General features: G+C 52.6%; 1 protein-coding gene across 4 annotated transcripts in view; it reads left to right on the forward strand.

Annotated features, from left to right (window-relative positions):
- The window catches only part of Dpp6 (dipeptidyl peptidase like 6), a 648,628-nt gene that overhangs the window by 616,775 nt on the left and 15,345 nt on the right, over positions 1-16,508 (forward strand). For all 4 annotated transcript variants that reach the window (XM_069997168.1, XM_069997171.1, XM_069997167.1 and 1 more), the window contains exons 17-18: positions 5,831-5,878; positions 15,919-16,017. In XM_069997168.1, the coding sequence (XP_069853269.1) occupies positions 5,831-5,878; positions 15,919-16,017 (147 nt within the window). The remainder of the gene's footprint in view (positions 1-5,830; positions 5,879-15,918; positions 16,018-16,508) is intronic.

The raw sequence follows: 16,508 nt of genomic DNA on the forward strand, positions 1-16,508 counted from the left end.
CCAGGAGAGCAGCCCAGCGCTCCTGCAGCCCCGCTGGGCTGGCTGTGGCAGCCGGCTGCCTGGGAAATAGAACCACTTTCAAGTTTCCACAGACATAATGTTGTATAAACGCCGTGGCGGGGGGGGGGGGAGGGCCAATCCCAGGTTTGAAATCAAGGATAACGAGGTTTCACCATGAGACAGCTACCAAAAAAAGTCTTCAGCATTGACTGGGAAAGACTGTCTTTGGAACAGACATTCTAGTTATCTGTAGAAGTTCTGGTAGCTGGCTAGCGCTCTGTTTATGAGTATGATAATACCGCCTCGATGTACACCCTTTATAGATCAGGCATCCATAATTCATGAGATTGCAAATAAAGAGATCTGGAGCCGGCCGAGCGGGCCCCGCCAATTATCTCTGCCGAGCCATGTCCTCGCTGTGTGCGCTGCCCTTGGAAACCGTGTGTGCGTGGGGGTGCCAGGCTGCAGGGGCCCCGTGGTTCAGCTCTCAGACACTGTCCATCACACAGCGTCCACCAAGGACAGGAGAGGAAGCCAGCGTCTCCACCGTGAGGGTTGGGTTTACTCCAATGACTTGTTTCTTCGCAGTTTTCTGTCCCTTCCCATCCATCATTCCAGCTTCATCTGCCAGGGCTGAGAATGAATGCTGGAAAACAGACACAAAGTAAAGATTTCCTGTTCACCCGTCCGTGTGTGACTCGCACTTTGCTGTTCCTGCAGTCCGGTGCTCGCCTCTGCTGGCGGGGCCTCTCGTGGACAAGGAAAGAGCCGTCCGTGTTGACCAGCGGTCCACTGGCTTCCTTGTAGGAGCAATATCAGTCTGGACGTCAGATGCTCAACTGAGCCAAAACAGCACCTGTCACCAACCACGTGGGTAAAGGGCGAGTGTTTTTGTTGGAGTTCTCGCTTCCTAAGCCTAGGCCAAGCATAATAATATAATTTGTCCTCTGCTGACTGCGGTGCTCAGTTCTTATACTGGTGCCGTGTGTGCTCTGAAGGGCACACTTGCCGAGGACTTGAGAGAGTACGAAAACCAGGCCAAGAGAAGCACAGTGCACGGGTTCCTTTACACACACGGGTTCAGAGTGCAGGTTCACATAAGACTGGGAACACGCATGGGCTGGAAGGTGGCTCAGTGGTAGAGCGCTTGCCTTGCATGCTCAAGGCCCTGGGTTCCATTCCTCAGCACCACATAAGCAAAAAGAAAAAAGCCAGAAAAGGTGCTGTGGCTCAAGTGGTAGAGCACTAGCCTTGAGCTGAAGAGCTGAGGGACAGCGCCCAGGCCCAGAGTTCAGGCCCCACGACTGGACCAAAAAAAAAAAAAAGACTGGGAACACGCAAGTAATAACATCACATATGGACCACATCTGCAGCACTTGAACTCATCCACAGAGCTACGCATAAGGACACATAAGTGTCTGCTTCCCAGCTCCCAAGTCTGGATGAGAACAAAATATCCACAGGATGAGCAGGAAGGAGCAGCGCCGAGGTCCCGTGCCGCCTGCTTACCTCCTCCTCCGTCCCCTCGGGCGAACGCCCCCGGCCCCGGCACGCCTCCCCGTGTCCATCAGTCTGTGCATCCACGGCGCTGGACACCACTGACCACAGTAGCAATGAGGATGTCCCCAAACCCTTGCCCAGGCACATAACAGCAAAGTGGTGCCCACTGGGGCTTTGCTGACGTGCCATTGCCCTCACTACAGACCTCAGCATTCTGCACAAAGAGCTGGCACAGACCTGCAGCTGGCCCCAGCCTCCCAGCACCCTCCTGCCTGTGGGAATGGAAGCATGGCACCCTGAACCCAGGACCCAGATGACTGAGCCGATCGTGGAGCCTCAGTGTCCGTGTCCGTGTCCGTGTGTGTGTGTGTGTGTGTGTGTGTGTGTGTGTGTGTGTCTTCCCTGTTGGATTTTTAAACCTCATGTCTGTCTCTCACTGACACCTGCCCCATGGACCTAGCACTGGGCCCTCTATGGGACAGAATGCCCCGTGACTTGAATTGAATTCCACACAAGTGAAGAGAAACCACAGTGTGAGTTGTGTGGATAGCTCTGTTTTTAAAAATAATAATAATAATTAAGATTCTGCACAATAATGACTATCATTTGTACCAACGACACTATTAAGGAACACAGGAGAAAACATCTGCACAAGGATGACAAAGAGCTAACTTCCCAAATAGCACAGGGATGAGCACAACTTACTATGCAAATTAAAAGGTGCGAGAATAAACATCCCGCCTGTGTGAAGTATTTTGCCTTGGGAAACCCTCTATTATGCTCTCGCTGGCATATTTTTTTCTTAGCAACTGTTCAAGAATACAATACAGGGTTATTAACTATAGACCTAATGTACAGTACTTTTTTTATTTTGCACAGTACTTTTAGACAGTATGCCGCCTCCCGTCTAACTGAAACTTTGTACCCCTTCACCTTCCTCCTCTCCCTGACCCCCCCTCCCCGACGCCCCACCCGTGGTGGCGTTTGACACTCTCACATCCCCACACACTGCCTGGTTATTTTGCGTAGCGTAGTGCCCTCCAGATGTGTCCACGTTGTCACAAAGGACGGAGTTTCTGACTTTTTAAATGCCCAACTCCACCCATGGCTGGCCACTTCAGCTGTCCACGTCTGGTTGCTGTGAGCATCGCTGCGTGATCACACCAGTGTAGGTGTCCCCTCTACCTGTTGATTCCATTTTCTGTTTGAGATGAAGTCTCCCAAACTTTTATGTTCAGGCTGGCCTTAGGCCATATCCCCTGATCTCTACCTCCCACGTAGCCAGGACTACAGCCTTAAACCACTGTGTTTGGCTTCGTGGTTTGTTTGTTTTTTTAATACCTAGGGCCAGTGTAACTTAAGGTGTGTCAAAGGAGACAGGTACTGGTGGCTCATTCCTATAGTCCTAGCTACTCAGGAGGCTGAAAGAGATCTGAGGATCACAGTTCAAAGACAGCCAAGGCAGGAAAGTCCATGAGACTTTCATCTCCAGCTAACCATCCAAAAGCCAAAAGTGGAGCTGTTGCTCAAAGTTGTCAATCACCAGCCTTAAGTAAAAAAGCTCAGGGACAGTGCCCAGCCCCAGGACAGGTGCCAAGAAAAAAAGAAGAAGAAGAAGAAAAGATTTGGCAAAGCTTGCAGATGTAGATGCAAGTAGCTTATGTTATTTTTGTTTTATGCTGTTTCACATACTTGCTCTGTGTGTTGCTTTAAGACATTTTAGAAATATTTTGATTATTAAAAAGTAGTCACTCAGTTATTATTTTGTGCTTTTCCTTGGTATATGAATTTTTGAAGCATTACATTAATGAGTTAAAAGGGGAAGGAATATTAATCCAAGCTCAGTAAGTTTTTTATTGTGTGGGTGAAGCAACAGACTTCCCTGCTCTCAAACCTGTCTTTTCACCAGTAAAATACACTTAGAGACATCTATTGTGCAGACCTGCTGTGAAGATCAGATTAGAAATTATTCATATGAAACATCTAGCAGAGTGCCTTTTACATAGTAGGCACTACATAAATGATAACTGTTTACATTATTAATAAGCATGTGGGGTGTGCTTTGTTTGCAAATTTACTCATCCTGAAATGTGCAGAGGAAATAGTTGCAGGCTTTTACTTCTCAATAACCACTCTACAGTCCACGCAGCCTCCCTGGGGGGAAACAGATCCACGAGCCTGAATGCTTAGTTGTCCTCAATAATTTAATCCTCTAGCCAGTGCTCCACTGCCTTTCCATAGTGCTCTCTCTTAGGTGTTCACGCACCAGTGGCTTGGGTTGGGAAAGGGGAATCAGAACTAGCAAATCAAAGTACAGGTGGCCCAGGTATCACTGAATTTCAAGTAGGCAACCAACAACTCTAAATGCCATGTCCCAAGTACCAGAAGAGCATGCTAATGGTAAGAACATGTATATTGTTTCTCAGAGATTCTCATGTAATCCAGCATCCTGCAGTCTTTCTGGGGACCCTGTCTCTGGGCACAAGGGGGCCCCATCTCTGGGTATGTGTGTACCCCCTCTCTTGATACATGGGACCCCATCTCTGGGTATGTGAGGGCCCCATCTCTGGGTACATGGGAACAGACCACAGTAGGAAGGAAGAGGAGCAGTGGGAATGAAAACTAGTGCAGCCACTGTGGAAACCAGTATGGAGACTCTTCAGGAAACCACGAACAGACCTGGCACCGGTCCTGCCGTGTGATCACTGGGGCATACACCTGAAGCGGTCTCAGTCTGCTCACAACAGGGACACCTGCATGCCACGTTTATTTGACACTGGCCTTGCTGTTGAATAAACCTGCATGCCCGTGAGCCAGTGAGCGGGGAGAGATGATGCATGTATGCACATGATGGGTTTTTTGTTTGTTTAGTCACTCGTGGGGCCTGAACTCTGGGCCTGGGCCCTGTCCCTCTGCTCTTCAGCTCAAGGCTAGCACTCTACCACTAGAGCCACAGCACCACTTCTGGCTTTTTCTGCTTATGTGGTGCTGAGGAATTGAACCCAGGGCCACATGCATGCAAGGCAAGCACTCTACCACTGAGCCACCTTCCCAGCCCACATGGCAGGGTTTTATGCAGTGTATGCACTGGTGGGGTTTATGCAGTGTATGCACTGGCGGGGTTTACACAGTGTATGTACGTGGTAGGGTTTATGCAGTGTATGCGCATGGCTGGGTTTATGCAGTGTATGCACGTGGTGGGGGGTTATTTTGCTATAAAGAAGAACAGCGTCATGCCATTTGCAGGAAAATTACAAAACTGAAGATCATCCTGTTAATCAAAGTAAGCCAAACTCAGAAAGACAAGCATGGAGTGTTCTCTCTCATAGGTTTTTGGAAAGACGTGAAAGTAGGAAGGGAGTATTGGGAAAGGGGAGGGGGACCAGAGGAAGAGGAGGGGGAGGAGAAGGAGGGAGCGTCAGGGGCCCTCAGGGCTGCAAACTTCCAGCTCCTATGTGACCTGCAGCGCCTGAGCCCCTCCCCCCTGACACGTGCCCACAGGCACAGAGTCTCCAACCTGGGGCAGAGCCGGGCAGTAGTCCCCATGACAGCTCTGGCCACCGCCCGCCTCCTGCTCCCCACCTCCTCCTCCCCCTCCACACACTCCCCAGCCCCGGGCCACGCTCCCCGGTGCCCTCTGCTACCACCCACTCAGCTTCGTGTGGAGAACGTTTCTAGATCCAAAGAATCACAGCCACGGAGAAGCTGAGTTCTTGATGGTGATGCAGCCTGTGTCCTTCCTATAAGGAGGGAGACACCGAACAGCTGTGCTGACACTGAGTACGGGGCTGTTCCGTCATGTGACAATGAGCTCTCCAGGAAGAAGGGAGCCTGTGTGAGCACTGAGGTGATCCTGTGGTCACGGGTGGGGTGTCCACTTAGATTGGGCGATGGAAGGCTTGTGAGCGGAGAATTAAGGGAAGAGATAGATCAGCCATGCCAATGTCTGGGGTCAGAGAGAGCAGCAGGCCCAGGGCCGCCAGCCCGCCCTTCCCAAACCCCTGCTGCCTGGGCCAGAGAGCACAGGGACCGAGGATAGCACCCCGCACCAGGACAGGACCACCAGGGCCCCAGTTCAGAGCACAGCGTCTTTGCAGCATCACAGATGGAAAAGTCCTCCATGAACCGGCATCTGGGCTGTGAGCTGGGTTCCTGGAGGCTGGCTTGGGGCGCCGCGGGGGGGGGGGGGGGGGGGGGCGGAGCTCCCCAAGGCCACCTGGGCCTCAGTGCCTGAGCCACGCACTCCGCACTCCTCTGGTCCTAAGGAAAGCTGCTTCTCCCCTTTTCAGCACTGACCGCCTCCATTTTGTTTCTTTGCCCTCCACCCCAGGTCCCGGCGTGCCCAGAGTGACCGTGCACAACACCACGGATAAGAAAAGTAAGTGCTGTTTCTCCTACATCTTGCCAAACCTTGAGACAAAGGAAACAAAAGCCACACGATTAACCTCATGATAATCCAACCCACATCCCCTCATCAGAGTCCCAGAGGTGCCCCAGGGCCTAAGCTCAGAGTGGCCCTGCCCGACACGTGTGCTGAGTAACTAGTGAGTGTGAGGGTCAAAAGTGCGGCAGGAGAGCCTGCAAATGGCCTCACACAGCTTCACCTGCCCCTGGCCACCTGCCCGGGTCTGAAACACTCTGAATGGGGTCCGGGGCTGCAGGGGACAAAGCAGCCCCTCTGTGGACCCTGGGCTCTCCTCTGAGGCTGAGGTCCTCTGCTCAGAACACCCTGGCCTCTGTGGGAGCCTGGGGCCTGTCGGAGGCCGGCAGCCTGCACACCTGCCCCCGTGGAGCCGGTAAGGACATGACCACCCAGAATGGTCTAGGAGAGGTGACGGACATCCTGACAGGTGGCAGGACTCCCGGCTGGGATTGAGAGATGGGCTCAGCCAGGGCTAGTGGGCAGCGTGGACGAAATTCCTAAGAAGGGACCCCAGAAACAGGGGCGGGGCCTCTAAACTGACAGAACTGGACTCCTGATGAGCACAGGCCAAGGATGCAGATATCGGTTGGGGGTGGACGTGGTCAGACATCAAGATGGTCTGAACTGGGCTGGGAAGGTGGCTCAGTGGTAGAGCGCTTGCCTTGCATGCCTGAGGCCCTGGGTTCGATTCCTCAGCACCATATAAGCAAAAAGAAAAAAGCCAGAAGTGGAGCTGTGGCTCAAGTGGTAGAGCGCTAGCCTTGAGCTGAAGAGCTGAGGGACAGCGCCCAGGCCCACAGTTCAGGCCTCACGACCAAAAAAAAAAGCTGGTTGAACCTTACTAAGCTGAGTGGCAGCTACGACTGGTGGCTAAATGACTGAAATTTGCTAATGTTTCAGGACGCCATGAGGCCAGGCCTGTGGCTCCGCAGCAGAGTGCTCATCAAACAAGTGCAGGTGTGACACACTCGACCCCCGAGCCCGCACTGAAAAAATGACTCCCTGACACTTGTGAAAATTCTCCCCTTCTTAAACAAAAGAGCAGTGGCTCATACCTTCATCCTAGCTACTCAGGAGGCTGAGAGCTGAGGAGCGTGGTTCAAAACTAGCCACAGGCAGGACAGCCTCTGAGACTCTTATCTCCACTTAAGCACCAACAAAGCCAGAAGTAAGACGGTGGCCCAGGGGGGAGAACTCTAGCATTGAGCAAAAAAGCTCAGGGACAGTGCCCAGGCCCTGAGTTCAAGGCTCAGTACACACACACACACACACACACACACACACAGACACACACACACACACAGACACACACACACACACACACACACACACACACACACACACCCTCCAAGAAACAAAATGCAGTGGTGAAGAACTGAGGAAGGTGGGTAGTATGGTTCACCATGTCTGCTTCCTGGCTTTGCCACTGCACAGTTAATCTAAGATGTCACCCCTGGGGACAGGGAGAGGGGCCCAGGACTCTCAGCTATTTTTGCTGCTGCCTATGGTATATAATTATTCCAAATCTAAGAGTTCTTTTTCTTTAAGTCCGTGGTCTACATAACAAAAACCACAAACCACCTCTAGGCTTTTAAACGTGACAAATGGCTGCTCTGACAAAAGCCACTCACGTGAGACTGTCTCCCTGCTTGTTGGGAGATGCTTTTACTAATTTATCTGGGGACCAAACCCTTGGAGCCAACTCTTGGAGTGGCCCAGGGGTTCATAGTCCAATACATTTACAAGAGCCATTCGTCCATACGATTGATCTGAGCCAAGTATGGCAATGCATCTGTCATCCAGCGCTTGGAAGGCTGAGCAGATGGATCGAGAGTTCAAGGCCAGCCTCGTCCATATAGGAAGACCCTGCCTCACGAGAGAAGGAAGGAGAGGCACAGGGCAGGGAATGTTGCCCGGATCCTCGCCGTAGCCTGTGCGGAGGGCGCGGCGGGCAGAGCCCGCCAAGTTCACCGATGAGGAATCCAGGGTGGTGCGGGTGTAAGGACGGCTGACACATTGCTTCTCTTCTCACTGTTCAAGAGAAAATAATTCAATGAGAGGAAGGAGGAGAAGGTAAGCTAAGGAAGGAAGGAGGAAGGAAAGAATAACGCCGGTGGCTGACAGTGTCCTGAGCATCCGTTGTGTGCATGGGGCGGTGGCCATCGCGTGGATCTCCAGGTCCTCCCGGGCGGGCCTCCCGCTGCTGTCTGTGTGGCCTGTGGGTCTCTTCCCCGTCTGGTGTCCATCGCGTCCCAGGCTGGGGCAGCCTTGAGCAAGGGTTTGTGTTTACCAAACCGGTGCGATGGTGCGCACTGTCCCCGGCGAGGGGGGGCTCTCGTCAGGGCACGGCTGACGGCTCCCCCAGCTCTGCAGCCCATGAGCGTCCCCAGCACGGGCCGTGGGCCACTCAGGCCGGCAATGGGGCGGCATCGGACGACGCAGACTTCAGACCCTGGGTTTCAGATTGGTGCATTCTTTCACCATTGACGAAGCTGCTGGAAGCTGCTAGAGAAAGTCCAGGGGAGCACAAAACACACAGTGAAGCAGACCGGCCTGCAGAGGCTCCTTTCCTCTCTGCCCGCAGCTCAGCACTCAGCACTGCCTGCAGCTCAGCACTCAGCACTCAGCACTGCCCACCAGCTCAGCACTCAGCACTCAGCACTCAGCACTCAGCACTGCCCACAGCTCAGCACTCAGCACTCAGCACTGCCTGCAGCTCAGCACTCAGCACTCAGCACTGCCCACAGCTCAGCACTCAGCACTGCCCACAGCTCAGCACTCAGCACTCAGCACTGCCCACAGCTCAGCACTCAGCACTCAGCACTGCCCACAGCTCAGCACTCAGCACTCAGCACTGCCCACAGCTCAGCACTCAGCACTCAGCACTGCCCACAGCTCAGCACTCAGCACTCAGCACTCAGCACTGCCCGCAGCTCAGCACTCAGCACTGCCCACAGCTCAGCACTCAGCACTCAGCACTGCCTGCAGCTCAGCACTCAGCACTCAGCACTGCCCGCAGCTCAGCACTCAGCACTGCCTGCAGCTCAGCACTCAGCACTCAGCACTGCCCACAGCTCAGCACTCAGCACTGCTCACCAGGCCCAGTGGGAGCCCACACATTTCATAGCCCACAGACGGCGAATCTTCACCAATACCTAGGTGAATGCATCATGGCTAGGTTACCCAGCATGTATTTTTAACCCTCTCCAACTGACCACAGCCGCAAGGCAGGACTGCTTATTGCACCATTTATCACTTTAGAAAACTGAACCATGGCCAGGCACCAGTAGCTCACACCTGTAATCCTAGTTGCTCAAGAGGCTGAGATCTGAGGATCACAGTTCAGAGCCAGCCTGGGCAGACAAGTCCAAGAGATTCTTCTCTCTAATTAATCATCCCCAAACCGGAAGCAAGGCTGTGGACCAACTGGTAGAGTATCAGCCTTGAAGAGAAAGAGCTACAGGAGATCACGAAGCCCTGAGTTCAAGCTCCAGTACAGAAAGAAAAGAAAAGGAAGGAAGGAGGTAAAGAGAAGAAAAGAGGAAGGAGAAAAGAAAACTGAAGTACGGGCCCAGGATGACCCCAGTATCTACATGAGGACACACATAGGGAACTCCACACATACCCTCAGATGACTTGATGAGATTCAGTCAGAGCAGAGGTACACCAAAAATACTGTCTGAGCCAGGCACAGTGGCTCACATCTATAATCCCAGCTCCTCAGCATACTGAGATCTGAGGATTGCAGTTCAAAAGCCAGTGGGGCAGGAAAATTTGTGAAAATCTTATCTCCACTTATCGACCAAAATGCCAGAAGAGGGGGTGTAACCCAACCACATGGAGTGAAAGCTAAGGGACAGCGCCCAGGCCCTGAGTTCAAGCCCCAGTAGGCCTTCAGACCAAGTGTATCAGGCTGTGACACGCAAATGAATTCAGTGTTCACACTCAGTTCCTTGCCAAGGAATCTCATGATGGATACAAATATTTCGAAATCAGAAGCTGGAAGTGTTTCTTGTCCCAGGCATTTCAGTGAGAAGCACCATCAGACCCGGCGCCCACCAGCCCCAGCACCCAGGGCCTCTGTCACGGTCCCCCAGAATGTGTCCACCACCAGCGCCCTTCTGACCTGCTCTCCCAGGAGGGCCAGGGGCCTGAGCCACTTCTGACCAAGCTGTGGGATTCCTTGGCTGGCAGCTGAGTGGCCTGTGTGGTGCGACAGGACGCACAGGGGACAGACGTCACCGGAACCCTGTGTGCGTGTCAGGTAGCGGGAGAGGCTCGCGATTGCTGATGTCTGTCTCTCTCCGGCCGCACGATGCAAGTTGGAATTACTGTTGCAGAATGCATTATCATTTCCTTCTGTCCACCCCCAACCCCAAAGCGACCTGGGAATAGTTGACATTTCCCCCTCAGAAAATCTTCTTGGCCCACAGAGCCCGTGGGGCGTCCGCAGATGTGACTCTGAATTATTTAAAAGATGTTTCCCTAAGAATGCAATTATGATTAGAACCAAAGTCTACGCATTTGGTGCCAGGACGCTCGTACAACTTAGGAATGGCACTGAAAATCAACAAAGCCTCGGTGCGCCTGTGGCTGGTTCAGCCTCCGTGTGGAAAGGAACATGGCTCGAACACCAGCTGCTGACACCATAAAGGCCATCTGGGTGGCCGCGTGGCTTGCAGGGGAAAGCCTCGGGAAAAACCGCTGACTTCCATGGCCACCCTGGCCCGGGGCACTCCTCATGGAGCCCTGACCCTGGGCGCAGGTCACGGACACGTCCTCTCTGCCAGGGAGGGCAGAGAGCGTGGCAGGCCTCACGGGTACCGGCCACGCTCCAAGTCCACAGCTCACACTGTGCCAACTGCCCCCCAATGCACACCTCTGGCATCCAATCCCAATCCCATGCCCAGTGTGGGCTAGAGAGGACCAAAGGTCAACACTGCCTTCCCCCATCCTGCCTTCAGAGAGCCGAGCACCCAGCCAGAGATACGGCTTTTACCCACTCTGTGAACACTGGCTGTCACAAGGGTAACCCGGAGCTCAGCACTGAGAGGCCCAGCGGAGGTGGGAAGCTGTGGAAAGCAGGGCAGGGATGGGCCTGGAAGGACGTAGTGTTCAGGCAAACCGGGCCATCTGCTGTGGTGTGTGGGCACCGGATGGCAGGCGCGTGGGAAGACGGCTGGAAAGGTGGCGGGAGAAAGACACGGGCACCGCGGCAGAAGACGCGCAGGGCGGCCGCAGGCGTGGGACACGCGCAGGGCGGCCGCAGGCGTGGGACACGCAGTGCGTGTCTCTCAGCTGCGCACTCACTGCCTGTAGAAACTGAGCGACCCGACCTGACCGGCACTGCTGTCCCGTTCAGGGGTGCTGCCCGTCGGTGTCCATGAGGCTCCGCTCACCAGTTTTCCAAAAGTTGGCGTCCCATTGATTCCCGCAATTCCCCGAGCCCCGGGGCCATCTGGAAGCCCGAGTGGAGCGGCGCCGGGCCTCGCAGGGAGGGGCCGGGCCCAGAGCAGGCGTCCCTCTCTGTGGGCTCGCCGTGTCCAGATCTGATAATAGCTAATTCCACCAAATATTAGAGGGGCTCACATTTAATTAAGGAGTGGCCATGTGCGCACTCTAGACTGGAGGTCCCCACTGCCCCCAAGTCAAAGGCAGGGTCCTCCGGGAAATGCCAATCTCTCCTTATTTCTCCGCTGAGCGCCCGCTCTCTTTGAATGCAATTATGGGAACAAATAAAATGGCTTAACTCAACTCCCCTGTGAGACCACCAGCTCTCTGCTGATAAAACGGGTTGTGTGGGCAATCATTAAATGAGAAATCTAATATTTAACTAAATTTAATAGTCTCTTGCTTTGGTGCTTCTCTGTGAAGGGTGGGATTTCAATAGGTGGGAGGGAGCTATTCAGATGGAGCCTGGGCCCCAAGCAAGCGATTAGACCATCCTGCTCCCACACGACGCCAGAACACCCCAGTTTGGGCATTGATAAGGGGGTGTTTGGTGACGAGGCTGTGTCCTCCGTAGCTCTGGGCAGGCCCGTGCTCTGTCTGAAGCCTCCCCTTCTTGCTGGCCATCTCCTGCACCGATGCTCGATGCAGGCGAGCAGGTGAATGCATAAGGACCTCGGGAGCTCTTGCAGGCAGAGGCTGACTGACAGCTAGGGGCCCATCTGTGCTCTGCCTTCGCTAATTTCACAGATTTGAGTTCCCATCTTCCCAGCCCTTCACTCGCTGTTCACCTGGCTGAAAGGTGAAGATCACAGTCTCCTGGGGTCGCGGCGGACATGCCATGAGCAGCAGCTTGGAGATGGATGGCCTCATCAGACCCAGACACTGGTCCCCTCATAATAAGCCTCAGTCTGGGCATATCGATGAACCGGCGAATAGCCCTGACATTCATTTCATATCAATATGTGTATCAGTAGTCCTTCAAGCTCTAGAAACTCTAGTGTAGATTTGGTAGACATCTGCTTTTGTTTGTGCTGGTTTGCTATATACGTGAGCTTACCCGCCACTCTGGAAACTTCTGAGAGCCTTGGGATTTCTGAGACTTCCAGAAGGATCTCTCAGGTCTGTTGAGTTTCTTCAAGACTGTCTTGAGGCCAAGGCAACAGGGCCCTGTGAAGAACAACGAGAACAATTTGGGTAGAGATCTAGCCTCAGACCACTAAAAGCTGCTTCATTTCTATAGCACTGCTAAATTCTAATGAACAGACCCTCCCTCCCAAGTGACCAGAAACATATTCACTATACTTTAACTGAGAGGGAGGGGCAGAACACTGATGCCTGGTTGGGGGGAGGAGGGGATGTGGCCACACAGCCAAACTCTTCAATTTGTGTTAAGTGTATCCAGAGTGGTGGGCAAGATCGCTCGGGCAGGGTGGCACCTTCTTTTGGAGGAGGTGGTGTTGGATAGAGCAGCAAAGGAGGGTTGATGCATAGGGAGAAGCAGGTGGCAGTGCCGGAGACAGTAGAGTGTGTGCAAGGTAGAAAATGCCCGTCTTTTCTGGGTTGGAAGGGCTTCAGTCCAGACTTGCAGCCTCTACGAGGGACTCAAAAGCGGATAACAAATGAACTCCCACAAGTCACATAACCCTGTGCTCTGTGCTCTGAGTGCTGTGTTGCAGGTCAACGCAGCTCTGGGGACTGTGGGGTGATGCAGGCATAGGGCGCATGCCCCGGGCACAGTGCCTTCCCCGGTCCACCCTCTGTGTGTGGCAGAGGGAGGCCCAGCCGGCTCAGACTGCAGACTTCCCTCAGGCCATTCTAGCTCAGACCCCTCCTGACACCACAATCGGGCGTCCCTTCTGGCCCTCTTCCGGAAACACCACTGTGCTGTGGAGTTTATTTAGACCCTCACAGCATGGTCTAACATCAGGATTTCTTAAACTCTGCCTACCCAAAATTAGTTTCCTTTTTCTGACTGTACCTCTTTTTAAAAAATCATAGCTGAATATTGCCAGGCAACAGTGACTCACACCTGTAATACTAGCTACTCAGGAGGCTGACATCTGGGAATCGAAGTTTGAAGCTAACCTAGGCAGGAAAGATAAGAATTTCACAAAATTATCTCCAGTTAACCACCAAAAAGTCAGATGTGGAGATATGGCACAAGGTGTAGCGTGCCAGCTTTGAGTGAAAAAAGCCAAGTGAGAGATGATGTCCAACCACTTGAAATCATTTTCCATTCTTTATCAGCTCATCACAGGCATGGGGACACTCCCTCCTTCTCCTCCCTGTGGGCTGAGGGTTCCAGGGATACTGATCTATACACACAAACCATTCCCTGCCAGGATCTTCCTGTTACAAACCATAATTTCACCTCCAGTGCACACACCTGTCAGCAGCCCTCCCTGAAGGTAGACAGCGCCGTGAAGGGGCGTGACCTTACAGCGGTGACACTGTAATGTTAGCTCACTCTTTACAGCAGTTGCCAAGTCTTGCTTTGATGTGTTGTGCTTCTAGATCTTGACTTGGTAAGTTTTGACCTGTGCCCAGAGTCCTAATGTTTTCCCTACTCTTTCCTGTAAAGTTTCACAGGTTTTTGGTCTTACACTGAGGTCTTTGATCCATTTGGAATTGATGCTGGTACAAGGTGCTATATAAAGATCTAGTTTTCATTTTCTGCATGTGGATATCCAATTTTGCCAGCACCATTCGTTGAAGAGGTTGTCTTTCTTCCAGCCTTTGTCTTTGGCTCCCTTATCAAATTATTAGATGACTATAGGTCTTTTCTGGGTCTTCTATTTTGTTCCATTAGTTCTCCGGCCTGCTTTTCTGCCAGTACCGAGCTGTTTTCATTACTATGACTTTGTAATAGTTTTTGAAGTTTGGTATTGTTATTCCGCCAACACTATTTTGCCTACTAAGGCTTGCTTTGCTATTCAGGGTCATTTGTGGTTCCATATGAAATTTTGGATTGCTTTCTCTATCTCATTGGAGAATGTTGTTAGGATCTTATCCATCCACCAGAAAGAATGATATTATACTATTCATAAGGAAATGGAAAGACCTGGAAAAAATCATACTGAGTGAAGTAAGCCAGACCCAGAGAAACACAGGTTGCATGGTTTCCCGCATTTGTGATAGCTAGAATGATCCTCTAAACCTGTACGTAAACACATTTGGTGGTATGCAAGTGCTTACAAATGAATTAGGTGAAGTGTAGTAGACTCTACGGAGAGCTCAAATAGTGTAAGACAGTCATAGAAATAAGCACCAGGAAATCGGTACTTGGAAGAGGGTGGGCGGGGCCAAGGGGTGAGGGATAGGTAAATGAAGGGGGAACAGAGGGAGAATACAGTCAATGACTCGTGGTACATACCACAAAATTAAGAAAAGTAAGGAAGGCACAGAGAAAGGTGAGGGGAAGAAAAGATCAAGATGCATCCTGTTCATAAGCTGCTTTGTTAAAGGGCATCTCCTCTGCACAGCTTCTTAAAGATGATAAATTAAAAAAATTTTTAAAAACTATTCACCAATTCTAGCTCTCTGAGGGCTGAGATAGCCAAAGCCAGACTCCTTAGGATGGAAACTCACTTCATAACGAACCACAAGTCAAACCACACCTGTGGGATTAGTGACTAGGTCCACAAAAAATCTCTGCTGTTTCTTATGTATCAGTTTTGGAATAAAGTGAGCTCACAAAGACGCCCCAGTGCAGCACCTCTCCAGGCCCCTAACTCGGGGGTGGGGTTTAACACATGGCCAGTCCACTACATATAAAGTGTGGCTTGTGGGACTTGACTATCCCGGAAAACAATCACCAAGTGAGGGTTTCCAGCCTTGTGTTCAAGATCTTTTAAAGAAGGAATGTAAGTCCTATTTGTAGGGAGTAATTTAATCAGGATAATAGCACAGGGTGCCCTCCCCTCCCCTCCCCTCCCCTCCCCTCCCCTCCCCACTCCACTCTACTCCGGTCATTGTGACCATCGTACTGAATTTGTCCTCACAGACACGTAATACCAACAGTCTTCTTTTTTTTTGGCCGCTTGTGGGGCTTGAACTCTGGGCCTGGGCACTGTCCCTGAGCTCTTCAGCTCAAGGTGAGCACTCTACCACTTGAGCCATAGCGCCATTTCCAGTTTTCTGGTGGTTCAATGGAGATAAGAGTCTCACGGACTTTCCTGTCTGGGCCAGCTTTGAACCGTGATCCTCAGATCTCAGCTTCCTGAGTAGTAGGATTACAGGCATGAGCGGCGCCTGGCTAAAACCAACAGTCTTGAGACGAGTCCTACAAAAGCCCATCCATGCCAGTGGGAAGGAAAGGGCAGAGGCGTCCAGAGCTGGCCTGATGGAGGAGGAAGGGCTCTGTGATCGCAATGTGAGCCATGTAACTTGAGCGAGCTGCTTGCTGGCCGGGCCTCCTGCCTAGTGCAAGAGCAGGGGCCAAGGTCACCTCTAGGACAGGTGCAGGATCCATGTGTAGACACATCAGTACCCACAGGTGTTCAGTAACCATTCAATAGTCTCAGCCACTGTTTTCTCCCTTCCAGAACTCTTCGACCTAGAAACCAATGAGCATGTTTGGAAGGCCATTGGTGACCGGCAGATGCCCAAGATAGAATACAAGAAAATCGAGATCGACGATTACAGTGAGTGCTCTTTTCTCTCCACCTAGGACAATAGCACAGCCTCTGGCCGCTGAGCACGGGAGGCCCAGTCCCGGGCAGAGCCTCCCTGCCTGGCTGCCACCCACCTCCGGCTCACTGTGAGGACAGAGGAACTCAGGCAGGGCACAGCTCCCCCTGGCTCAGGATGCTCGAAGACCAACACCCACCTCTAGAAAACTCACCACTGTCGCTTGTGCAGCCCCTCCCTCCCTCCTTAGCCACTGACAGTGCTCAGGTGGCGGTGGCTGTCGCCTGTAGCCTGATGAGTAGCCCTGTCACCCGCCACCTTGTGCCCTTCCTCCTCTCCACCGGCCTACCCAGTCACTCACACAGGCAGCTCTGTGCAAGGCACTGAAGACACCAGGCGGGAAGCGCTGGCGGGCAGAGTTCTCCCCTCTCCCCACGGCCAGTTCAGCCCCGGAGTCCTTCTGCCCTCAGTCTGCACGGTCCTCACTGCCTTGCCAGGCCTCTGT

The sequence above is a fragment of the Dipodomys merriami genome, unplaced genomic scaffold, assembly GCF_024711535.1.
Source record: "Dipodomys merriami isolate MVZ:Mamm:240054 unplaced genomic scaffold, mDipMer1.0.p SCAF_5, whole genome shotgun sequence".
In the NCBI taxonomy this organism is placed as follows: Eukaryota; Metazoa; Chordata; class Mammalia; order Rodentia; family Heteromyidae; genus Dipodomys; species Dipodomys merriami.